This window comes from Peromyscus leucopus, chromosome X (genome assembly GCF_004664715.2).
Source record: "Peromyscus leucopus breed LL Stock chromosome X, UCI_PerLeu_2.1, whole genome shotgun sequence".
NCBI lineage: Eukaryota > Metazoa > Chordata > Mammalia > Rodentia > Cricetidae > Peromyscus > Peromyscus leucopus.
Window position 1 is genome coordinate 14716617 of NC_051083.1, and position 27385 is coordinate 14744001.

A 27385-nucleotide genomic window follows, 5' to 3' on the forward strand; every position below is an offset into this window, starting at 1 on the left:
AAAAGGAGCAGATTGGGGAATAGGAACAGAGTGGGCTTGGGGAGGAGGAACTAGGAGAGGAGGAAACTGCAGCTGTGATGTAAAATAAACATAAAAAAGAAATGTTCAACATCCTTAGCCATAGGGGAAATGCAAATCAAACTACTTTGAGATTCCATCTTTCACTTGTCATAATGGCTAATATAAAAAACACAAGCGCTCATGCAGGTGAGGATATGGAGCAAGGGGAACACTCCTCCATTGCTGATGAGAGTGCAAACTTCTGCAACCACTATGGAAATCACTGTCAGTTCCTCAGAAAATTGGAAATTGAGCTACCTCAAGACTCAGCTACACCATTCTTGGGCATATAACCAAAGGTGCTCCATCCTACCACAACAACATTTGGTCAATTACATGCATATCAGCTTTATTCATAATAGCTGAAAACTGGAAACAACCTAGATATTCCCCAATAGAAGAATGGATAAAAAATGTGGTACATCTACACAAAAGAATTTTACTCAGCTATTAAAAACAATGACATCATGAAATTTGCAGGCAAATGGATGGAACTAGAAAAAAATCATCCTTAGTGAAGTAACCCAGACTCAGAAAGAAAACCTTTGCATGTATTCACTTATGAGTGGATATTAGCTGTAAAGAAAAAGATAATCATGTACAATCCACAGATCCAGAGAGGCTAAGTAACAAGGAGAGCTCAAGGGGGTAGGTGGGTACATTGATCTCCCTGGGAAGTGGAAATAGAATAGATTTTGTAGGGGAACTGAGGGTGGGTGGGGATGGGAACAGGAGGGTTCAGGTGGGGAAGGAGGTGGTGGAGGGAGAGAGTATTTGGAGAGAGAACCTGAATTAGGGGGTATGAGGGTGACGTGGAAACTGAGTGCTGTGGAAACTCTCAGGAATCTTTGAGAGTGACCAGACTCCTAGTAATGGGGGATACAAAGCCCCAAATGGCAATCTTTTGTAACTAGGCAAGGCTTCAAGAAGTGAGACTGGGGCACCAACAAAGCCATAAAACTGTCGACCTATAATCTGTCCTGCCTCCAAGATGTGCTGTGGTAATGGTGGTGTTCTTGGATTCAGTTTGTCAATGTTTTATTGAGTATTTTTACATCAATGTACATGAGGGACATTGGTCTGCAATTCTCTTTCTTTGCTGCATCTTTTTGTGGTTTGGCTCTGAAGAGAGAGAGGAGGGATTGTAGGAGCAAAGGGGGTCAAGTTCATGAAGAGAGAACCAGTAGAGACAGCTGACCTAAGCTTGTGGGAGCTCGCAGACTCTGGACTGACAGCTAAGGAGCCTGCATGGGACCAACCTAAGCCATCTGCATGTGGGTAACATTTGTGTAGCTTGGTCCGTTTGTGGGGACCCTAGCAGTGGGACCAGGAACTGTCCCTGGAGCATGAGCTGGCTTTTTGAAACCTATTCCCCATGCTGGGATGCCTTGCCCAGCCTTGATACAGGGGGAGGAGTTTGGTCCTGCCTCAACTTGATATGCCATGCTTTGTTGACTCCCATGGGAGGCCTGCCCCTTACTGAATGGAGGAGGAGTGGATGGGTTTGGGTAGATAGGGGGAGGGAATGGGAAGAAAAGAGGGAGGGGAAATTGTGGTTGGTATGTAAAATAAATGGAAAATTTAATAAGAAAAAATAATAAAAAGAATTTGTTTTTATTCTTGTTTTTTATGTTTAAAAATATTTCTTTTATGGAGGGATGGCAAGTTCATGCTACAGCATGTGTGTAGGGGTCATAGGACAATTCCAGGGTTAGTTGTCTTCTTCTGCCATGTGCTTTCCCAGAACTGAACTTGGGTAATGAGTATTGGTGACAAGTGCCTTTACTCACTGAGCCATCCCATCGACCCCAGTGTTTATTTGTCTTGAAATGTTTGTAGGCTTAATATATTTAGAGTTAAATATTTGTAAAGATCAAAGAAGGAGAAAGACTAAATAGTTTGGAGATTATGAAACTACTAGGTGGCTAAGCAAGGATGTGAAGCCAAGTTCATCTCACTTAGACCTCATGCTCTTGCTCATGCTCATTGAAATCCTGTTTTGGTGTCTCCTTGGTGAAAGCATTGCACAGGGCCAGCAAGAGACCCTATGATGAATAGAAACAGTTCATGCCCCACCCCTAGTGAGCTCATGATTTAGTAATGATAAAGTCCCAGTGAGAAACATGAGGCCATCTAGTGTCTGCATACGTTTCACTAAACAACAGCAACTATCCATCTGACATCATTGTTTTGTCTTCTCTGTGTGGAGCTTGTCTTAGTCTCTGAACAGCATTTCTTTGGCTTGACCTCTTATTTCAATGTTGACAGCTTATTCAAATGAGAGGGAAGATGGGCTTATCCAGTTTGACCTGTCTCCTTAAAATCATCCAGATACACAGAAACCCTGACCGTTAAGATTCCAAGTGACAAAAACATGCAGTTTGGCTGTGTCTAATCAAATAATGTAAGTCTTAAAAAGTTATTCAAGTTCCTGATGTAGGAGTACATGGCTGAGTTAGAGCTTTAACTCTACAAAGTCTACATATTCTTCATTCTACTTTGAATCAATGTAGAAAATGACAGAAAATGTTCTCCTCTTTATTTTACCAAGCAGTAATAGACCATCTCGAGCATTTGAACTGAACTCCTCTGATCTTCATTTCTAAGTTACAGAGTCTTGTGAATGTCGGATCACTATATTGGTTACTTTCCACAGTGCTGGGATGAAATACCTGATGAAAGCAACTTAAGGAAGGAAGGAAAGGTATCCTTTTGGCTCAAAGACTCAAGGATACAGCCTGTCATTGTGGGGAAGTCAAGGCAACCAGAATTTGCAGCAGCTGGCTACACTGCATCCATAGTCAGGAAGCAGAGAAAAAGATGAATAACAGTATTTAGTTCACTTTCCTTTTTTTTCACTTCCAAGCACCAGGTCATAGAATAGTGCTGCCCATAATTAACATGGCTTTTTCCACCTCAGCTGACCTATTGTAGACAGTCCCTCACAGATATATCTAGAGACTTGTCTTTTGGGTGATTCTAGAGCCTACCAAGTTGACACTCTTATGTCAGTTCTACATGCAATTGTATTCCTTATTCATCTATTGTTAAACTAAGCAACAGAGAGCAAAGTGATTGAAAGAATAGATGATGTGAGAGGAGGAGCTAGAAGGGGTTTGGAAATGGGATTGAGAAGAAAGGGATCATATAGTCTGTTTATAGTAATGCACTGTTTTCTAGATCTATACCATTCATATATATGCTATAATTATTTTTAAGATAGAAGTCATTCAAAATTACGATTAAACATCATTTAAGTAAATGGTTCCACTTGATGGTAGTCTGGAATTATTTGCTGATTTTTTTCTGTTTTATAAAGAAAAGAAATACACCAACCTGGAGTGTGAGGTAATCAGCCAGGATCTGGATAGGATGATACAAGTCTGAGAGTCCATTGACAATTGGGATGGATGCTTCCTTAGCCAGGGTGTCCAGATCAGATTGTTTATACACTCGAGCTAACACTGCATCTGTCATGCTAGACAACACACTGTGGCAAACCAAGAAGAGACATTCTAAGCAAGTTTTGCTTAATAACTAATAACTGCTTCTTTAATAAAAGCTCTTTAAAGATATGAATAACTGCTAACAAAGTAAAATATGCATTACAATATACCTATGAACATGACAGATCAAAAAACTAACACTAAACATATAGTTATTATAGAAAAGAGATATTGTTCTACCTATGTCTTATCCAGTGACCATGTTAGATTTTTGTGGAGATAAGAAATACATTTTGAGCCCAGCCGACATGATAAATTATACTTAATAAATGCCAGTTTGTCAGTTTATCTAAATTTAAAGGGAGAAGACCAAAAAGAAGACATTCAAAGAAACATTAATGACTTCATATGTGGCTAATTTTCTCTTATATTAGCCTACAGGGGGGAAATTTCACTGTTTCTTTGAAATATAAAGCATCCATGTAGCAGCTGTGGAAACACACACAGACTGTCCTACAATAGACAACCTGCTGTATAGAAAACCATCCACTGACAGACTCTGGATGTCATACGTTCTGCATCTGCAGCATCAAAGCCAAGGCTGCCTTCTCCACAGGCTATTCCCACCCAATGACTTAGTTCAGCAAGGAGAATAGAACTGGACTATTTAGTCTTCCCTCTGGAGATCCCCAAAGCCCAGCCAAGTCCTTTTCAAAGCTGCATTGCCACCTGGACCTCTCCTACTCCTACCCATATATTCTTCTTTACTTTCTACTGTATGTAGGTCAGTCCTGCATGCTGGTATGAAGGCTCTATCCCAATTCCTTCAGGCTTTCTACCTCTTTTATCTTCCACAGGATGTTTCCCCTAATATATGTGTTGCATGGGTACTTCCATCTTGGAGTCTGCTTCATAGTAGGCCTGTACTAACAGCTCAAAATGAACTTGGTGCTTATAAAATTTGAGATTCTCCAAATATTTCTTGCTTACAGGATCAAAGATTGAAAAATATATTCACATTTAAACATTTCCTAGACATTTTGATTCTTTCAAATGTTTATAGATTGCTCACAGCTATGATTCCTAGACTTCCAGATTTTTTTTTTTTGATGATCGAACTTTCCAAAAGCATCTGGAGATCTATAAAATATGTTCAGTTCCCTGACTAGTAACTCAAAGGTATTACAAATGATTAAGTAATATATTGTTACCATTCTCTAATAAAGTAGAGAACATTTAAGACAAAAAATGTATGGGGAGTGATCTTTAAAACCCATAAATTGAGCTGCCTGAAATTTACTTTATTGTTTTACTTTTTTTTTATTTTATTATTGATCAGAGTTTCTCCATAGTAGGGCATCAGCAGAGGAATCCAGATAAATTGTAGCTCTAAACTATGGAAGTACATTGTACATTATAGCATGAAATAGGTGAATAAAAAGCCACTTTATAGTTTAGGTGATGTCACTCCTCTCCAAGGCTTAGAGACCATTGCAGAGGAAAGAGTTGGAAAAATTGCAAGAACCAGAGGTTGGAGAACACAATAGTAAATCAGTGTCCTCTGGCCATGCCAGGACCACTTCACTCATGAACTCACAGCAGCTGTGGTTGCCTGCACAAGACCTGCCCGTAATCAAGGCAATCAACATTCTAGCATGGAGTAGGAAGGGGTTTATGAGCCCCTACCACTGAGAAGCTAAGGACAGTTGATGGCTTCTGGGGGAGAAAGGGTTAATTTTCTTTAGGCGTGTGGTTCCTGGTAGCTCAACCCACACTTCACTGGATAGCCCTATACTGAGGGATATATGGGCAGTACAAAATGGATTCCATGGGTTATTGTTTTTAATAGGACAAAAGTTGGGTGTTAGTTGGGTGGTGGGATGGATTTTGAAGGATTGGGGGGAAGAATAGGGGTGAATATGATCAAACATATTATATCAAATTCTTAAGGAATTAAAATATTTTTAAAAATACATAGAGTGTCTGTTGTCTTTTGGTGGTGTACTAAGACAAGGCATTTCAAATCTTGCTCCACATTAAAATCATTTGGAATGTTTTTGAATTTTTTGATGCTGACTCTATGTAGTATTCATTATGTCAGAAAAATCAATTTCTAGGCGATGGTACTTAGGGATCAGTGTTTTTTGTTTGTTTAATTTCCAAGGAGATGCCAATTTCCAGCTAAGGCCCAAAACAAAAACTAACACATTGTTCTTCATATCAGTATTGGTAGCACCTGGACAATTAGCAGTGACATGGGATCTCAGAGTCCATCTAGACTTACTGATGAATAATTTCCAATGTAACTGGTTCTCCAAGTCCAAATTTGCACATTAAAGTTTGAGGTTTTTACTAAAAAGAGAATCAAAGCTACCATATGTTAAAAAAAAAAAAACATTGATTCTTTTCTTAGAATACTAACAATTTTTAGGGGGAATCAAGAATATAAAATGCCTCTGAGGTAAGAGCCTATAATAGATGGTAGGAAATACTTTCTGAGTCAATTAAAATAAAAAAGTATCTCAAATACTCTGAGTATACAATGATTCACCAGTAAATATTTCCCAGTAAAATCTCAGTAGAGCATCCAGCTACCCATGGATCTGATAAGCTGAATCTTCGTTGACCTGTACTTTGTGTTGAGTAACAGAACTTTCTCCAAATATAGATGATGACTTCTGAACTCCTTAGGTGTTTCAGATACCCATTCCAAGTTTAAGAACCAAGGTACTAATAGCTATGTTAAATAATTTTATATTTTCTTTCCCTTTCTTAGGAATCATAATACAAACATTTTTCCAAGTAGAATGCAAATTTCTAACTCTAATGTGGAAAAGTAACTCAATGGATTTAGACAACTCAATACGATCTAAATCATAACCAACTAATAAGTACATATTTAAAGACAATGAATTTTATGATACCTATAATCTCATAAGAGAGATGTAGAAGTATGTTTGACCTTATCTGTCATATTTTAAATTTCTTTAAACATGCATGACTTCCTAAAGTGTATACAGATACCCCCAAACCCAGGGGCTTTGCCTAGGTCCCACCTCCTAAATTTTCATCACCTCCTATTATCCCAGCAGCTTATAATTCATCATTGAATGTGCTAATCTACTGATGAGGTCACAGCAGCCATGATTCAATCACTTCCCAAAGGTCTCACCTCTGAATATTTCTGCAATACAGACTAAGCTATGAACCTATGGGGAATATGTTAAATCCAAATCACAACAACTCCTGTGTAGAAGAGTAGGCAGGCATGGAGAGGATATGTTTATGGTTTGAAAATCTATGTGGTTGAAATGAGAGGAAGACAGCCTTGGACATGGTCCTAGGTTTGGAGCAGGCAAGGACAGTGTAATGTATCTTGGGAGGATTATGTTCTAGAAAATTCTTTGCACTGTACGATCACAAAGAACCTGGAGGAATCTTGTAGTTACACTACAAACCAGCCTTAAGAAAGCAAAATCAACTTATGCAGTATTCCAGCTGTTGAGCCATTTTGGAGAGGTATGAATGAACTCATGAAATGTCTGCTAACATATTCTCTACAAGTTTGGTGCCACAATAAAGGAATGTAAAGATTAAAAGCTGGCCAAAAGAACTGGGAGTGTAAATCAATAGACAACTTGTCTAAAATGCCTGGGCTCTAGTTCTAACAGCAGCACCAAGGGGGAAAAGTCGGGTATGGTAGTGCACACCTTACTTACAGCACTCTGAAGGTTGAGATAGGAGGATCACTACCAGTTCATGGCCAGTCTTAGGTATATAGTAAGACATCTCACAACCCCACAACACACACACACACACACACACACACACACACACACACACACACCCCAAGTAGACATAAATCGACATTCTAATTCCATATGCAGGGTGCAAGGAAAACTATCATTTGAGATAATCTCTTCATGCAGAATCCAGCATCAGAATAGAAGTTTGTAATGACAAAATGGTAACACTACTCTTCAGGGATGTGCACTTCTCACTATTGATTCATTACAGTGATTCAAATACCAGAAAGAACCTGGGATATTCTTAAAAAGTTCCTCTTGTATTAAAAAAGAGAGACAGAGACATACAGAGACAAAGAGGAAGGGAAGGATACAGGGAGGGAGGGAGGGAGGGAGGGAGGGAGAGAGAGGGAGAGAATAAAATAAAATAACAGCATGATATGATAGACTGGAAAGATTAAGATTTTATACACATATTAAGTATTTTCATTTCAGCTCAGTCAGTTACCATGAGAAGCTGTTTTTTTTTACCCCCTAGATTTCTGCAAGCATCTTTAGCACAAAAAGTTTGGTCTTTAACAATGTTCTATTTTTAAAAAATGGAAAGGGAACCATTAGAGGATATTCAATTCAGTGTCCTTGGCAGGATAAAATCAGAATAGGCCTGTAACATCACATTGTTGCCAGGAAGCAAGAGAGGCTTTTAAATGGCAAGGGCACTGCTAATGAGGAGGGAGTGAACTTAGAGGAGCTTCCATTTTCTATCCATAATTATTTTGAGCAGTAAAAAATATTACATGAAACAAGTTCTATTTGTAAAAGGAAGTGGTACTTGTAAGAAATGGATTAATATGAAGAAAATGTACAAACACAAAGGAGAAATAGGAAAGAGAGATGAATATTACCTCTGCATTTAACTTTATTTAAACAAGTAGGAATGCATTCATACACAAATGTATTTTCAGATAGATATTTTATGGGTATTTTTGTTAAATATAATTTCTGAATATTAAACATATATATCTATTATTTTCAATCTGCATAAGCCGTAACAAATTACCCTATTTTATCAGCCAACTGGTCCTAGAAACAGTAGAAACACCAGTAGTTAACCAGCACCAGTTGTCATGTGACTTCCAATAGAAATGTGATAGAACTGTTATTCTAAAATAATTAGTTTACTGTCAATCTAAAGTTTCAGATTCACTTTCCTGTTTCTCTGAAGAGGAAATCTTTTCATGACTTAACTAATTCTAATGCAATGCAAAAAGCAAGGTGTATACTTTAACATATTGAGAGAGGACAAAGCTGTGGCAATGAGTTATGTACGGTCAGAAATAAAAGGCAAACTCCAGAATAGACATGAAATATATAGTAATAAGGATCCTGTGGTAAACAGAATAATAGGTTGCAAAAATGCCCATGTTTCAATCCTCAGAACCTTCACAAAATGAATTGCACAGATATAATCAAAGTAAGGATTTGGAGAGAGGAAGATTCCACTAGGTTGGACCCCACAGAATCTCAGATGCCTTTTTAAGATAGAGAAAGAGATGAAAAATGGGGGAAGATACAGTGATGTGAGGTTTGGGGATGAGCTGAAGGATGTGGGCAATCTCTGGGAGTTGGAAAGGGCAAGAATCAAATCTTCCCCAGAACCACCAAAAGGAGGCACCTCTTCTAAATTTCTGACCTCCAAAACAGTAAGTTTGCTTTTTAATTGCATAAGCTATGACATTTGGGACAGTATGTTAAAGAAGCAACAAGGAACAAACAGCCCCATGACAAAAATGAAAACTATTGGGCTAACAAGCTACACAGCCCAATAGCCTACAGGTGGAGTTCAACTCATTTTGATCTTAGCAACCAGGTCTCACTAGCCAATCAGAATCAAGTGCTTAACAACCCACTTAAATTGTAACCCTGTGTTTCTGAGATTTTTTTTCTTTCCATCTTGGTCAAATTATTTAAACCTTGAGAGAATGCAAAAGCACATACAGCCCAATGTTTAAATTTCAAGACTGTGAAAGAATAAAGAAAGAAGGTATAAGAATAAATAAAATAATATCTATAAAACTAATAACAGTACAGTCTATTTTATCATCAAAATATTAATTGACTTTGACCAATTTTATGTATGCATTTTCCTTTGTAAAATGCTTAGAGCATTCAGGGAAATACAAAGTGGTAAGCTGTGATTAAATGTTGAAAACATTTCATTAAGTTTGCAATCAATACTGAAATGTTTGAGATGTGCTTTGTTCACTTATTACACTTATTACACATTTGATTGTATAAGCAGTATGGGTCTTTTTTTCTTTTTTGTAGTGCTAGGGATAGAACCCAGGACCTCATGCATGCTACAGAAGTGCACTGCCACTGAGTTATACAGTCAGCCCTTACATACACATTTTTAAAGAAACACAAATGAGTGCACATCAGAGTCACCAGGAGGGCTTGCAAAGCACCATCAGCTCTATTTCTCATCCAGAAGGTCTGGTTTCAGGTTGGACAGTTTGCCTTTCTAACAAGCTCCCAAGGGTCACTTATGTTTTGCTTTGGTAACCACATTTTGAGAGTAAGTGATTCACAGGAATGCACGCATTCTGTATTCTACTTAAAGGATTGGAAAATGTTTAATAAATTCAAGTGGCTAATATATTACACCATAAACAAAGGACAGTTTAAGGAATATTGCAAAACAGAAGCATGCCAAAGCTTTATTGAAAGCACCACTTGGTCCCCTTTAACCATAAAAGGTGCAGATGAGGTGGCATCCAATGATGTGGCTATGATGTAGGACAACTGGGAGAAGCAGTTTCCAGAATGTTTTTGCATTAGAAACACTTGGGGGGACAAAGATATTGAAGACACTTTTAGGTAATTAGTGTATATTATTTTGCCTGTGGCATTGGTTTCTCCATGTTTACAGTTGCTAGAAATAGAGAAATCACTCTTTCTGGGCTTCCAGGCCAATAAAGTCATTTTAAAATATAAACAGACCCTCTCACTGAAAACAATGACAAGCTTGCCCCTAGAGCTGGGAGCTTCATGTAGTTCTCTAGTCATACAAAACCCCAGCTTTCAACATCTTAAGATCTTGATTATACTTGTTACAGATGAAAGGCTGACAAGTTAAAAATACTTTCTGGCTCTGTAAAGATTTTTCATTTTGGTCTCTTTTCATTTCTATTGAATGGAAATGGAGTTCTGCTTGATTTCCAGTAGATTCCTGCAAGTTTTGAAATGCTCTCAGGCCTCCGCCAACAATTATAGCAAAACAGCTTTGGCAAAATCTACATTTCCTGTACTTAAAACGCCTCTATACACACCAGCATGTCATAGGTATTTAATAGCCAATACTGGAATTTTTTAAAGATATACACAGCTTAAAATATTTATCCATCATATTTTGTCTAGATGTTTGATATGGCAAATATCATTTGTTCCTTTCTGCTCAGTAAAAGGGAGAAATAGTTGAAGACTTTCAATGGAGAGATGGTAAAGGATGGTAAAGATGCTAACCCTTACTATTTCTGGATGATGGTGGTATCACTGCCTACAATATCTTTGAGTGATTTTTATCAAAAGGAGTGCTACTGTAATATTCAGAAAATACATGTTTATATTATTTTAGAAATTAAAATTTAAAAATGATTATAAAAATTATCATTCAAGAAAAGAAAAAGTTCTACTTGTGGTAGTGGGTACATGCCTGTAATACCAGGACCAAATGTACTGAGGCAGGAGGTTTGCTGAAATCAGGGCCAATCCTGTTTACATGTTGATCTCAAGGCCACCAAGTGATACATATCAAAACTATGTCTCAAAGAGGGAGGGACAGGCTAGGGGTATAACCCAGTGACAGGGTGGTGCTCACTTACTATATGCAAAGTCTCAGCATGGTATTAAGAAAATTTCTCTCAAATATGATTTTAAAAATAACTGAAAGTGGCATAGAGCTTCTTACATTAATGGCTAAATCTTGGCCCTGTTAAAGAAATAAGATGATTCTGGAATGTCATGTCATTAAACATGAATGGAGCATGTTTCAAAATGAGCCAATTGGATTTTCCAAATGTGAGACATTAACATCCATAAGGATAACAACTGTGTTCATTGAAACTTTTAAAACCCATGAGTTTATAAAAATGTGAAAATAGAATATTAAGAATTATAAGCCAGGCGGTGGTGGAGGCAGAGGCAGGCAGATATCTGAGTTTAAGGCCAGCATGGTATACAGAGTTCGTTCCAGGAACTAAGGCTACACAGAGAAATCTTGTCTCAAAAAAAAAAAAAAAAAAAAAAAAAAAAAAAAAAAGAATTATGGTTCTCCTAGCTGATCACCCCAGTCTCTAGGCTGCAGGCCCAGGATCACAACTCATGCCCCCATACCCTGACCAATTGCAGCTCCCGTTGCAGGCCAGCAGGTAGGATTCCTGCAGGAAGGTCTAACTACCACCACCCCCATCAAACCCTGTAACGTACAAGCCCCACTCCACCCCGAAACCCACCCATCCTCTGAGTCACAACTGCTCCCTGAGACACAGACTCCAATAGCTCCAACTGGACAAAGAGAGCCTTCATCCAGTAACTGATGGAAGCAGATGCAAAGATCCACAGCCAAGCACCAGGCTGAGCTCTGGGAGTCCAGTTGAGAGGGAAGAGGGATTCTATGAGTAAGGGGAGCCAAGATCACGATGGGGAAACCTACAGACAACTGAACCAAGCTCATAGGAACTCACGAACTTTAGCGGTGGAACCTGCATGGGACCAGACTAGACCCTCTGCATATAGTAGACAGTTGTGTAGCTTGGTTTGTCTGAGGGGCCCCTGGCAGTGGGATCAGGATTTGTCCCTGGTGCAGGAGCTGGCTTTCTGTATCTCATTACCTATGGTCTGACACCTTGGCACCCTTGAGGCAGGGAGGAGGGGCTGGGTTCTGCCTCAACTGAATGTACCAAGATTTTCTGTCCCCCCCCATGGGAGAACTTACCCTTTTGGAGGAGGGGAGGAGAAATGGAGTGGGGGTTGGGAGGAGTGGGAGGAGGGATAAGACAAGGACCTTTGTTGGAATGTAAAATGAATAAAAAAATTAAATAAAAAAGTTAGACACTCAAAGATTTCTCCACAACCCCCAGATTATATCAAAACTATTGCATTATTTAATGGATTTAGAACTGCTTCAATAAACTTACATTATAAAAGTAAAAAAAAAAAGAATTATAATAAAACCAATTTATAGTCATTTTGAAAAAGTATGTAAGTTCTTGGTCTGAAAAGCCAGACTACATGAATAAGGAAGAAGGTTGTTCACTGTGTCAAGAGTGCTCTGTGGCTGGAGAGGTGGATCAGTGGTTAAGAGCACTTGTTCTTGCTGAGGACCCGGGTTTGATTCACAGCACCCATAGTGCGGCTAACAACCATTCATAATGGGATCAGATACCTTCAACTAGTGTGCAGACACACATGCAGACCAAGGACCCTGTACATAAAATACATAAAGAAATCTTAAAAAAAAAAAAGAACGACCACCACAACAACAAAAAGAGTGCCCTAATGATTGGCATATCCATGCAGTACCCTGATCATTGAAAGGGCGGTATGGAAAAGAATTGCCAAGTGTGGTTGATCTAAATGAATCCTTTCCATCGCAAAGTTTCTGTTGTTCTTTGGTATGTTTTGCTTCCACATAAGACTGTAAACCTATTTAAGAATTAACTTAAACACTCTTAAAAACATACAAAAGCGAACAATCAAGTCTCCCGTGGTCCAAGGAAGGTCTGGTGCAGTCTGTGGGATTAAGTGAATACATTTCTTAAAAGCACAGATCATGTTCTGAGACAGATCTTAAGAACCAAAGCTGTGGGATAGTCTGTATGTCAAATTACTCTGATTGGTCAATAAATAAAACACTGATTGGCCAGTGGCTAGGCAGGAAGTATAGACTGGACTAACAGAGAGGAGAAAAGAAAGAACAGGAAGGTGGAAGGAGTCACTGCCAGCCGCCGCCATGACAAGCAACATGTGAAGATGCCAGTAAGCCACAAGCTATGTGGCAAGGTATAGATTTATAGAAATGGATTAATTTAAGCTATAAGAACAGTTAGCAAGAAGCCTGCCACAGCCATACAGTTTGTAAGCAATATAAGTCTCTGTGTTTACTTGGTTGGGTCTGAGCGGTTGTGGGACTGGCGGGTGACAGAGATTTGTCCTGACTGTGGGCAAGGAAGAAAAACTCTAGCTACAAGCCAATGTGTGTGTTGATGAGATGAACAATCACACAGCAGTTTTCCTGTCCTCAAGAAATTGTTGAGGAGTATCTGACACTGATAAATGAAAACCAGCCACAAGGTGCCCTGAGAATACAGAAAGAGGTGTATAAATCAGAGGCTGCATAGTGCACAATTCACTGGAGATTTGCTGATGGTCAAGTTAAGAGGCAAGACTTGAGTAGCAGGGAAGATGTTCTTAAATGTGACCAGGGCAACAGTGACTGGCAATCAAGCTGACATTTACCTGATTATATGCTGACACAGTCCAACTTTAAAAAAAATCAGCCACATTTCAGTACCTAAGGTGCCAGGGTTTGGTTATAAAATCCCATAATACTGCTCTCATGGTTTTTGTGTATGTATCAAGAGGCAACAATGTTTTAGGGACAATCAGGATGGCCACAAATTAGGATGTTCACAAAGATCAAGATAGATCCCTACAGGGACAAAAGCCAAAGGCAAATGTAGGTTTAGTCTTATAGGGTCCTGCAATTTACATCTCCCCTTGTTCCTATCCTACCTTCATCCAGACTATGTACCTTCTGGACTCCAGTGTGCTACCAGTGACACGTATTACTTGAATAGTTGACTAGGAAACAGTGGAAGGCAATTTGGTTGTACATAATGATAACAGTGAGAACTTTGTAATCATTTTCAACGTGGATATTTTCTTTCCTTCTTTTTTTAAAAAATTCCAAAGCAGTCCAAGGTCCTACAGTAGACACACAGTCTTTCCAGTGTAAATTGATCAATACTCTCTAGTGAGTATGTTCCAGGAAAGAAAATATCTCAACCCTCTAGCATCTCTAACCAGGTTAAAATATCCTTAACCCCTTTGGACTGTATTAATAAAAGTTGATAAAGAAAAAATATAGCTTCAGGAGACTTAAATGTAGTCTTCTCAAAGGGATTGGTGTTGAAGAACTAGGGTTGAATTCAATTGCCATATTCATTTCGTTATGATATTACCTCTAATGACCAGATAGTTTTGGTTTAGATGTTAGATTCTGAGTCTGAAGAATCCAGAAAAAAATTTAAGGTATTTGGAATGGCCTCCCTAGAAATTTCAGAGTTGAGTCCATGAAAGTTGTCTAGGAAACCACAAAAATGGCTGGACTTGCGTCATAGAATGTCTCTGAGATTGAGTTAAACCATAACTTGCTTCAATCAACATTATACGAATTCCTTCTGTGCCCATGTCTTTTACAACATGAATTCATTACCCTTCATAAAGCTCATGAAATGCTATTATCTCCATATTACAACTCAGAAAACTGGGAATCAGAAATAACTGAGCCAACCCATAGAAGCTAGTATGTGGAAAAGTTGTGACTTGAACTCAAAACTGACCCTGCTTCACAGTCTTTGCTCTTTACTCTATACTGTGATTCCTTTAAGAGAATATAGCATCATTCAAGCTTGAAGAAACTGGCCTTTGTGACCATTTAACCAAGGCTATACAACTGTCCTGACATGTCATATAGGTCATAGCAATTTATTAGTATCTAATTAGGCACCTATTTCCTGTTAGGTGCAATTTTGAAAATGTTTTACCAAAAGCCTAAGGAATTTCACCTTTCTGATATTAATATCGCTAACATAAATACTTTAATGATAATATTCCATCTTTTTATAGCATTCCTTTCAATACGATGATGATTCACTATTCTCTTAACTGTTTCCCACATTCAAATCCCTCCCTAAAGTTCATCATTTGAAGTGCCAGCATGGCACTGATAGGAAGTTCTTCCACGCTGCTGCAAGGATAAGTGTATATGTGGCCACAGTGGTTTGACTGGTGTCACTTCAAAACATCTGTCCACCCAGAAATTCAGAATGTGACCTTCCTTGCAAGTAGGGTCTTTGAAGACTAAATTAGTTAAGACAAAATAATACTAAAGTAGGAGAAATCCTAAAGCCAATAGATGCTGCTTCTCAACACAAATTCAACATTTATTATTATTATTATTGTTGTTGTTGTTGTTGTTGTTGTTGTTGTTGGTAACAAGGGTGGAGGGTGGACCTGGAAAGACAAGTGATCTGGGCAAGTGTGAAATTCAAATAATCAAAAACATTATGTTGAAAAAAGAGGAGCGGATACATAGAAACACACAGAGAAAAAAGCTGAGAAGAAAATGGAGGCTGACTTAGAAGTGATGCAACTTCAAACCAAGAGATATGAAGAACTGCTTGGAGACAGCAGTTAGGGAACCAGATGCTGGTGACACGTGCATATGGGTTTTCTATCCTCTAGAACTGTGAAAGACTAAAGAAAGTCATCTTCTAAATTTATGGCGGTTTGTTATAGTAGCTCCAGAAAACTACCACAGTGGTTCCTGCTGGCTTCCTTAGTGGCCCATCAGCAGAACACTTTAGCAATCACTGCCACAAGTAAATTACATCTGTAGAGAAAGTAATTCGAGTAGAATGCCATCACACTATTTGTTTTTATATTGAACCTTTCGCATATATGGCTCCTGGAGCCATATTACTAAGTAGTGTATTAAAGTGAAAATGGCTGGGAAGCCATTATGCACCTTTCAATAGTGCACTCAGAACATTCGGCATGAAGAGCTGTCATTGTGGAAGAAGCCCAAAGCCTTAGAACTAGAGAGATAATGCGCCACCTTTGTAGCTGAGTTCCATCTGATTTTAAAATTCCAAAGAATCAGTGACTTGAGTCATAGTTAAGTGTCACTCTTGAAGTGGCACCTAAAAGTACAATCTCAGAGCAAGGAACTCTTAACCCCAGTGTTCCACTGCAGTAGAATCTGAAACTATGGTCAAATCTGAAGCAAACCTCCTGGTGCGTACATTGGGTGGTGGAAGAAAGATTTCAAGAAAGGGAAGGAAGAAGTGGGGTAGACTTTATTCTGCGAGATTCCAGTCTTTCAGTGACCCATGCTCCATTAAGGAAAAGACTAAAAGTTGAAGTTTTGCTCGGTCACTGAGAATCTAACCCTGTATATGCTCTAGGGCCCTGGCCTGTTCAAAAAATATAAATAAATAAATAAAATGGGGAATAATTGTTTCGAAAATGACCCCAAAGCTCTCGACGGTGTCGTTGTGTACAACCAAACTTTCTCATATTGTTTCCTCAGTAGCAAGGCTGAAAACCTTGGCTGTGCAGGAAAGAGCTATGTAGCAGTCTTGAAATGGCTGTTCTTTGAAATGGCCTGCTCACATGGGTGGCCCTTGGCTGGCATCTGGAAAGGTAGCATTTAGGAGGGTTTTCCTGAACTGGTAAGTATATGCGTGCTGTGATTATGTGAAACACCTTCCTTCTGGAAATGTGGATTTGTGCTAGGCAGATCACTGAAGTGACCAGTCCCCAATAAAAAACCCTGGGATCTGTTTTTCTGGGGGAGTAATTAAGTGTGTTTATGTTATCACTCTCTAATAAAAACCATGGGAACTGTTTTGCTAAGTGAAGACTTAGGAGTTTGTGGCAGTTTGGCCCATATTTAAAAAAAAATTGTAATTTTTTTGCAGTGTTGGAGACTAAAGTCAAGGCTTTGTGCATGCTAGGCAAATGCTGGATCACCAAGTTGTACCCTCCTATTGTGATTTTTCACTTGTAGTTTTTAGTTGCCACAAATCTTGGCCAAGAAGCAAGTGAAGCCTCCTAATGAACATGTATGTGGTGTTGAGAATGCTCAGCATAGCAGTTTCTCCCAAATATCACTGAACAGGTTAGTCTCATTATCTTTCTTTCTTTTCTTCCTTTCTTTCTCTCTTTTGCAGCTTGTTTGTGTTTCAAGGCAAGGTTTCTCTGTGTAACAGTGCTAACTGTCCTGGAACTCACTTTATAGACCAGGCTGGCCTCGAACTTACATAGATCCGCCTACCTCTGTCTCCCAAGTGCTGGAATTAAAGGTGTGTGCCACCATCACCCAGGCTCTCATTGTCTTGCTTAATTTACCTACTTTAAGATTAGCCAGTATTCAACTCAGGCTTAGCTAAGGAGAATTTATCCTCAATATCTTGTATGATAAACAGGCTATATTGTTCTAAATCAAGAAGAAAAGAAGTAGACTATTTACTCATTAATTTTAAAATGGTCCTTGGAATACTTTTCTACTAGTCTTTAAGATCTTGCTTGACTCTAAATATAATTTTTTAATGTGAGAAACATATGTAACATGAGAGCTGAATGAGAAAACCAATCAGAAAAGCAAAAAGGCAATCTTCAAGAAAAGAAAAAAAATATTTGTGAAGCATGTATCTGAGTACAGGGGTCAAAATGCAAAATATTTAAGGAATTCCTACAACTCAATACCAAAACAAATTCTAATTTTCTGAATTGGCAAAGCATGTGAGTTGACATTTATGCAAAGAAATTGTACACTGGTCAAGATATATTATAAAAACATGTTCAGTGGTGGTCCTAAGGGAAATGCAAATTTCCCACACTGAGGTGGAATGAATGGCATCAAAAAGAAAGTGGAGGTTAAGGTGTGGAACACGCAAAGCCTTGTATAGTGGGTAGGAATGTAAACAGATATGAGAATTCAGGACAGGACTAAGGAGTGTCCTTAAAATATTAAAATGGAATTATCATATCACTTGACACTAACAAGTCTGGGTATTTATTCAAAATAATTGAGATTAGGACCTAAAAGACATTTGTATTTTCACATTCTTGGCAGCATACTACTTGAGATGTGGGAACCACTAGACAAATTTATGGCTGCGAGATGCAATGTCAATGTCAATGAAATAGGCCAGCCACAAAAGGCCATACAGTGCAATTCCTACTGATATGACATATCGAAGAAAGTCATACTCCTAGAAGTAAGGAACAGTGTGGTGCTTTCTAAGGATTTGGGGAAATAGGAACATGGAAAGAAACAGAGTTGCTGTTCAATAGGCCTAAATAGCTGGACATACAACATGGATGAGTACATTTCAGGGACATTCCATACAATGTACTTTGTGACATTTAGATGGTTAGTATTGAGTTTTTTTTATTCCCTGATTTGATTTTTGCTGTTTTGATTTTCTGAAGCAGTCTTTCTACATAGCCCAGGGACCCTAAGCACTTGGGATGCTAAAGCAGGGTTCATGTGATTTTTCCTTCCTTTGGTAGGTAAGATTCAGTACACACACACACACACACACACACACACACACACACACACACACACACACACACACACGTATTTTTCAGATTTAAAATATGTTTACTTGCTAATTTTGGGACATTCCAGGCTTCCCTTCTCTTCCTGAATAACCAGCTTGCTGCTGCCTTCTTTCTCTGTGTGATCTTCTTCCCATGGCTTTTCGTATCTGGCTCTGTCTTTTCTTTGAGCTCTCAGCTTGACTGGCACATCCTTAGAGAGGCCTTCCCTGACTATCCCAAGTAAGATGGCCTCTACGCCACTGGCAGCTCACCCTGCCTTGGCTTTATTCTAGCATACCTTCCAATCTCCTCTGCTATTCATGCTTGTTTCCTTGTTTAATAAAGCAATAGCATATATTCCCACCCCAAGAAAGATCTTTGACCTAATCAGTGCTTGATTCTCAATGGTAAAACAAAGTTTGGGAGAAAAACCAAGCATTTAACAACTGTTTTTGAATAACTGAATGACTAAATCATTTGAAAGAACAGGTTATGTTCTGGAAATTGCATTTAACAGTTTTGCTTTTATCCCACACCTTTCGGTGGCTGCATCTCTTGAACCCACGCCCCCACCAGTGTCATCTTCCACCAGCCTAAGGCACTTTTTATTGTCCCAGGCCCCCAAAGCAGCCAGACAGGTAGATTGGAAAAGCACTACCATCAATCAGTGTCAGGTGTGCACTGTTCTCTTGACTAGAAAGGGCGAGCACTGTCATTCAAACACCACACAATGCCTTGTGTCTTCCAAAATTAAACTTCTACAAAAAGCAAAGGATCCAGTTGCTAAGGGTTGTTTGGTGCACATTGCAGGGGTAGATGTCATTAAGATTCACTTCCCTCCTTCTCCTGTTCAATTGCTGCTGTGGAAGGCAGCGGATTTCTCTTGTCTTCTTCAACTTGGGCTTATTGAATTTCTGAATCTCAGCATATCTTGCTTGTCAGATAGTTTGGCAGATCAAGTGGGATACAGAGAAGATAGTCAAAACCTACAAAAACTGCTACTCTTTTCTGACACCCCATCTCCCAGCCCAGCCTCTTCTTATATTGTAGTGCATGTACTCTTTTTTTACCCTAATTGTATCTGCTCTTGAGGTATGGCCTTCCACAATTCTCCCACAGTGAACCTGTGGAGTTTCTTTTTTAAACCGCTGAGCTAATACATACTTCTCCAGCTCTCAACGTCACCAAGGTTATTATCTCCACTAGCATGTAGATAACATGTACTTGGAGGTTCAACCTTTAGTGCAAAATGCTCAATAGCTAACCAATTCCTTCTCCCAAGAGCAGAAACACACACACACACACACACACACACACACACACACACACACACACACACACCACACAACACACACATACATTATTAAAAACAAAACAAATCTGGAACAATTTAACCACCATTATTTTTCACCTTTTATAATCAGTTGTCATGAAGCCATGTAGATCTCTTATTATCCATCTCATTATTTACTATGACTTCATTAATAGATCACTGCTCAACAGCCTAGATTTCACACACAGCTCCCCAAATATCTCTCTCTCTCTCTCTCTCTCTCTCTCTCTCTCTCTCTCTCTCTCTCTCTCTCTCTCTCTCTCATATGTTATGTATGCACATTTTCATGTATGTACATTCACACATGTGTGTGGAGGTCAGAAGTTGACATTGGTGTCTTCCTCGCTTGCTCTCCACTGTATTTGTTTGATACAGGGTATCTCACTGAAGCTCATTGATTCATCTAGGCTGGTTGGCTGACTAATGAGCTACAATGATCCACCTGTCTTCATTCTCCACTAGCACTAGGGTTAAAGTTTCATGCCATAGTATCTTGCTTTACTGTGGATGCTGGGGATCAAAATTGGGTCCCTATGCTTGCACAGCAGGCATTTTGCTGATCAAACCCTCTCTCCAGCCCTCATGATCTCTCAAAGTGACTCCAGTTGCTCTTATATCATTATTAGAGTCCTACAATGAGGGAGACCAGCTCCCTCTTTCCCTCCATTCCCAGGGTACTCTTGAGCAGGGTGAAATGTACATAGAAATATAGAGGAGAGAGAAAGTTAGAAAACACAGGACAGTTTCAGGAGGGCCTGAGTCAAAACCCACCAGTCCCTTCTGTCTCTACTAAAGGGCTTTTAAAGGAATTCCAAGGGGTGGAACAAAAGACCCCCCCCAAAAAAAACACAGCCAAGTGTAGACCATCCCAGACACCTGGTGACCATGCACTTGGTCAAGCCATGCCCTAATGCAGCCCTGCTGTGTAAAGCAAGCACAGATCTCACTAGGAAGCTTTTGTGGGGCCCCAAGCTACAAACCATCTTAAACTTAACTGGGGAACAAACTTGTAAGTGTGGGGCCAGAATTTTACATTTTAACAAACCAATTCCCGAAGGTTTTAAAACCTGTCATTAATCTCCTTACCTTACATTTCTACCGTAATCCAAATTACTCTATATATGTTCAGATATATGTATGTATGTATGTATATATATATATATATATATATACATACAGATGTTTACATTGGTTCTCTTTAGGGATCACCCCTTTATGTTACACACTACATGCATTTGGTAATAGAATGTGAATTGTAGGACTGGTGAGAAGGCTCAGTAAGTTAGGACATTTGCTGCCAAGTCTAGTGACCTGATTTCAATCTTAAGAATCTACATTAAGAAAGGAAAGAACTAACTCCCACAAGTTGTTTCCTGATCTCCACATGCACAAATACATGATCACACACACACACACACACACACACACACACACACACACACACACACACACTGCTAGCCACACACAAATAAAAGAAAAACTAAAGAACTGAAGTGACTCTTCAGGACCCAGACTCCTTCATCATATAGAGGACACAATGGTTTGAATTAACAAAGAAGACCTGACTCTTACCCTTTAAGAGACCTGAATTTAAGGCTGGATCTTAGAATAACATCTGGGAACTTCATTTGGGGGGGGGGGTTCCAACATTCCCAGGAACTGATAACACTGTGCCTAAAATGTTTTTATAAACAGTATGGCTTGAAATAAACACATGATTTCTGTTGGCAGGGGGCAGGAATTTGGTTGGAATGTGTTAATATGACCAGTCTTCAGCAAAAATTGTGACTTGAGTCTACCATGGGCCTCTTTTCTTGTCAATATTTCACACAAAGTGTTACATGTCATCACTCAGGTATTAAGTATATCCTCTGTGGCTCCACCAGAAGAATTTTGGAAGCTTGCAATTGGTGTCTTTTGAACTCTACTTCATGTGTCTTTCCCATTGCTGATTGTATCTGGTATCTTATTGGTATAATAAATCACAACCATGAATATGACTGTGTAGATTCCTATGAGGGCTAATATAGTGATTCACCAAATCTCAGCATGGTCTTAGAGAGCTCCAGCAGGTCAATATTGTCTATAACTTATTTCTTTCCATGCAATAGAAGCAGCATCAGTAGGTAATAATAAAAACATGGAAACTGAGACTGCATCTAAGTTTCATGACTTCTGTGTGTCATGGCTTGTCTATAAAACCGTGCCAATAATGCTTACTTTGCAAAAAATATTTTACAATGGTAACCCAAGAAGTCTGTGGTAAACATCCTATAAGAAGTAACTATTATTTTTATTTAACCTTTTAAGTTGGATTTCATGATCAGAAAGAATTCTATGGATTCAATTTTATCCATATTCTACCATATACAACAATAGAAGTAATTGTATGAACTCAAAAGGTCACAGTTACATTAGAACTTGCGAATAGATTTTTTTTCTGGATATGCGTCGGGCTTCTCTCAGGACCCACGGGGAGAATTGCTTGGAGAGAAGGCAAAGAAAAGCACATGTTTATATTCATCCCCAGCTCTCAACTGTGGTTAGATGTTTGTCTCTTGCTTTGAGCTTCCTAACAGTCCACTGATTTCTGGACCCTAATCTTGTTCTAGCTGCCAGTCTGCACTGCTTTACCTTTTCTTGGATGCTCGGCTGTTCCCTAAGCTGGGTACTTCTACAACCATTAGTTCACACATGAATTATTCACTCCTGCTCACCTGGTGCTTTCGAGAGGCACTCCATCAAAACATCTCTCCTAGGTGTAGCCCTGTCTTTTTCATTTCACTTGCTTTTGTTATTTGCTTATGAATTAAGTGTGCTTTACTTTTGTGGAATCAGAATTACCCGGTAAATATAATCTCAGTTAGTAGCAGCATACTTGGAAAAATATCCTACTATATGTTCCTTTATTCTTTGTGTCTCTACTGTCCAGAAGACAATGACATCACTTCTTAGTACTCTCATTGCTTTATATGAAATAACAAAAGATCTTCAAACATAAAAGGCTTGAAGATGAGTTGTTGAACTCTCTTTAGCAGGTCAACTAAGGCAAATCCACTAGCATATACTGGAATAAAAAGCAGACATTATCTAGAAAGAGTTGCTTTGCATCATAAGATGTTTAGGGGAAAATTAATTAATTTATCTTCTCTAATACTATAAAACATTTAAGAAAGACATTTACTGTGCATTTATGAGCTAAGGATGATACATCCATAAGATCATTACACAGGAAGTCAGAAAGCCTATGTTTCAACGTTTCAATATTATATAGTGAGCTAGGGTCATTTGCCAGCTCAACTTTCTTCTAGCTGAATGTGAGCTACTAATACTTGCCAATGTAGTGTTGCTGCCATTGATTGTGGTTCTTTTCTGGAAGATACTTTGAAGCAAATATAGCTTTGCCATGCTCTCTTCTACATTTTGACTGGAGGGTGATATCCACGATGACCTTGAAAACTACATATTGAATATGGGAGAGCCATTCTGTGCCAGAATTTCTAAGTGAATTTTAATGGTCTGTCATTTTCTTTTACCAATCAAGAATATCTATACTATATTAATATCTGTGCTTTCTCAATTAGTATGTATGTTCCTGATTATGTCATTTCACTTTTGTGGGTCAATCTATTTGGACTCTTACTAATCTTACTAAGATTAAACAAGTTAGAATAATACTTGCCCATATAGTATCAGATGAGCGCTAGCTATTTGTATTATTGATACAGATGAGCTATGAGCCATTGAACATGAAAGTTTCCTTAGACTCACACTTTCTTGATTGTTAAATGTAAGAGTCATTTTGATAATTTTTAAATTTTATTAACTTTGGAATTTTTAATACACCTCTATAAAATTGACAAGAAGGATGGAGAGATGGCTCAGTTGACAGGTGCATCGGTTGTTGTTCCAGAGGATCCAGATTCAATTCCCAGCACCCACATGATGGCTCACAGCCTTCTGTAATGCCCATCCTGGGATTTCCAATGACCTCTTCTAGCCTCGGAGGGCACCAGACATTTACCCTGTGCACAGAAATGCATGCACGCAGGTCAACCAGATACATAAAAAAATAAGTAAATTGCTAAGGAAAAGACTTAAACCATTGTCCTTGTTAGATTTTTGTGTCTGTGTCAACTTGATACAAGCTAGAGTCAAATGGGAAGAAGAACCTCAGTTGAGAAAAGGCCTCCATCAGATTGCCTGGGGGGACATTTTCTTGATTGCCAATCAATAGAGGAGGGCTCAGCTCACTGGGAGTGATACTACCCCTGGGCAGGGGGTCCTGGATGGTATAAGAACCATCCAGGTAAGTCAGGAGGCGTGAGCAAGTATGCAGTGCTCCTCTACGGCCTCTGCTTCAGTTCCCATTGCCAGGTTTCTGTCTTGAGTTCTTGCCCTGGTTTTCTTCATGATGGACTTAAGATGAAATAAACCCTTTCCTTCCCGAATTGCTTTTTCCATAGCAATGGAAGCAAACTAAGACTCTCGTAGAAAGGGCTACAGGATGAAAGAGGCATTTCAAGCATTAGGCAAAGAGTCCAGTAAACGGGAGAGTACAAAGGACAATGAGAGGAGAAACCATTATTTAAGGAGGAGCATCATCTTCTTTTTGAAATGAATCCATCAGAGTTTGAAAGAAAAAAAAACTGTTTACAAACCGAGCTGTGTCCATGAGACTTTCGTTCACCCCCAAATGAATGTCTTGTGTGGTAAGAAAACAAGGGTGTCCTCCCAGAAGAGCAAAGCCTGCAACAAAAGAAAAAGAAAGGTGTTTGCTTGTTTGTTTGTTTGAAAACAGAACTAAAGTGCAAAACAAAATCACGAGGCACTGGCACTAGTACCATCTCCATAGAAAGTCTCCACCTTAAAGCTCTTCAACCATTCTGTAGGGAATTTCCAAGCAGAGCAAAATGATAAATTGAAAGATGAATATGAAAAATATACGTAAATATGAATACGCAAAACCACTTAACTTCCTTTCAAATGCATGCTTATCCCCTACCCCTTTTCAGGAGATGGCAATAATTGGACATTGTTTCCTTTGGGGAACTATGCTTACTTTTTTATTCTTCAAATTATAGAGATATCCTTCTTGGAGGACAGAGAAATAAACTGGAGTTATACGGGATATCCTGGGTTACAATGGTGTATTAATCAGTAATAAAAAAGGAATGACCCTTCGGAAAGGTTATGATAAATGAAAGGGTAAATATTTAGTGTAGGGAAATGTCCAGGAGTGAGTATCTGGAGGAGAAGTAATTAAGATAGCTGTTGCTGTAGCTGGGAGGGTGTGATTGACTGGAAAGGAGCACTGCAGTATTTTCTGGGTTAACTGAAATATTTTACATCTTCATAGAGTTTATAGACTACACAGACATGTGCATTTCTAACACATTTTTTAATTAACAATATTTAATATTGGCCATTTCCTATACAAAAAATATACTTTCAGTTAAAAAAAATAAAGCAATTACTGAGAAGGTAGTTTAAAGTCACTAAGAGATAAAGGGTTACTGGCCATCATCTTCTACTGAAGACAAAGTTAAGTATCAACTGGGACATTGCCCTTACTGCTTTCCACCAAATGTGCACTTTGAGTTTTACAGATGCTCTCACAACACATTCTATTGAGAGGTTAAAAGGGATTAGACATGGGGCGGGGGGAGTCTGCCCAAGCCACGGTTAAACTCTATGAGGACAAGTAGAGTCTTTTGACACAGGCTCAGAGGCAAATTTGTGGGAGGTGGTGACAGCTGACCGGAACTTTATTTTGCCACTTGAGACAGAGTCCACTGGCAGAATTGCTCCAGGATATAATTAAAGGTAAAGAAGCATAATTTCAAGATAAATACTTGTACTTTGCAAATATACCTTGCCCTTTATATTGTAATGTGTCAAATTTATGTCCTGGAAAACATATAACTGTCATAATTTGTTAATCTCATCTGTTTAGGGGATTTACTTTGTAAGGAGGAAATCATTAATCATCCAGTGAATTGGGTGAGAAATTTTAGACCTACAAATGGGGGTTTGATTCAAACTTTCCTTAAACTCTCTACTGATTTATTAGCATAATTTGAATAATAATATTTCAATATGAACTATGTCTTGGATAGATATTTTTTATCAACTTGATACAAGTCAGGGTCATCTGGGAAGAAGGAATTTCAGCTTGAGAAAATTCCTCCATAAGATTGAGTTGTAGGCAGGTCTGTAGGGCATTTTCTTAATTAGGGATTGATGGGGGAGGGCCCAGCCCATTGTAGGTAGTGCCATTTCTGAGCAGGAGGTCCGGGTTTCTATAAGAAAGCAAGCTAAGCAACCCTTAGGAGCAAGCCAGTAAGCAACATTTCTCTATGGCCTCTGCTTCAGTTCCTGCCTCCAGGTTTCTGCCTGTCCTGACTTCTCTTCATGATGGACTGTGACCTGAGAGTTCTAATTAATATGAAATAAGCCATTTCTTTCCCAAGATGTTTTTGTATATAGTATTTATACATCAATAGAAACCCAAACCAAGATAGACTGTTATTAAATGTTATTTAAGGAATCATTTTGTTAATGACAATGCAGTTTGAGACAGGGTTTCTCTATGTAGCTTTTGGAGCCTGTCCTGGAACTCACTCTGTAGCCCAAGCTGGCCTCGAACTCACAGAGATCCACCTGCCTCTGCCTCCTGAGTGCTGGGATTAAAGGCGTGTGCCACCACTGCCTGGCAATATTCTGTATATTTTAAATAATGTAAAGGAAGGTTTGGGGGATAAAATGTCATAGTTCTAATTTACATTAAAATACTTTAGCAATGAGAAGAACTAATGCAGACAATATGCTAACAATTGTTAGATTGATATAAAGGGTATTGTGTGTTCTTTATGCTAATCTTTCTACTTTTGTATTTGCTTGAAAACTTCTATTATAAAAAAAATCAAAAGCTACAATAATAATTATTTCTGTTACTATGTCTGTCATTTTACTAGAAACCAGTGTGTGCTGAGTCTTACAACACAAATCAAGAGCACTTACTGGTACTTGACACACCTTTCTCCATTGATTTTCCTCAGAGAAGCAGTCTAGTAGATATTATTGTAGGAATTTTATAAAACATAACTCTTTGCTTTCCTGTAACTTATATTCTAGTGGTGAAATACCGATTATAAGTGAGTGAGTAACCTCTTATGTATTAGATATTAGATGCTTATAAGTGTTATATAATTTGAGTAAGAAAGAACAACAGGAAATATAAGGCAGAAATTGCCATTTTTAAGTGTCATGGTCCCCAGAGATATTTGAGTGAAGGTTGAGGAACATGTGAGTATAGACCATGAGAAGCATAAGATGGGTGAAGACTAGTTCTTTGTCTTGTGTAAGGGTCACAACTGGTGGACTCAGGAGACAGCAAGAAG

General features: G+C 38.7%; 1 protein-coding gene across 3 annotated transcripts in view; it reads right to left on the reverse strand.

Moving 5' to 3' along the window:
- The window catches only part of Otc (ornithine transcarbamylase), a 106433-nt gene that overhangs the window by 26154 nt on the left and 52894 nt on the right, over positions 1-27385 (reverse strand). For all 3 annotated transcript variants that reach the window (XM_028881424.2, XM_037199304.1, XM_028881423.2), the window contains 2 exons: positions 24644-24731; positions 3397-3550 (listed from right to left, as the gene is read on the reverse strand). In XM_028881424.2, coding sequence (XP_028737257.1) covers positions 3397-3550; positions 24644-24731 — 242 coding nt within the window. The remainder of the gene's footprint in view (positions 1-3396; positions 3551-24643; positions 24732-27385) is intronic.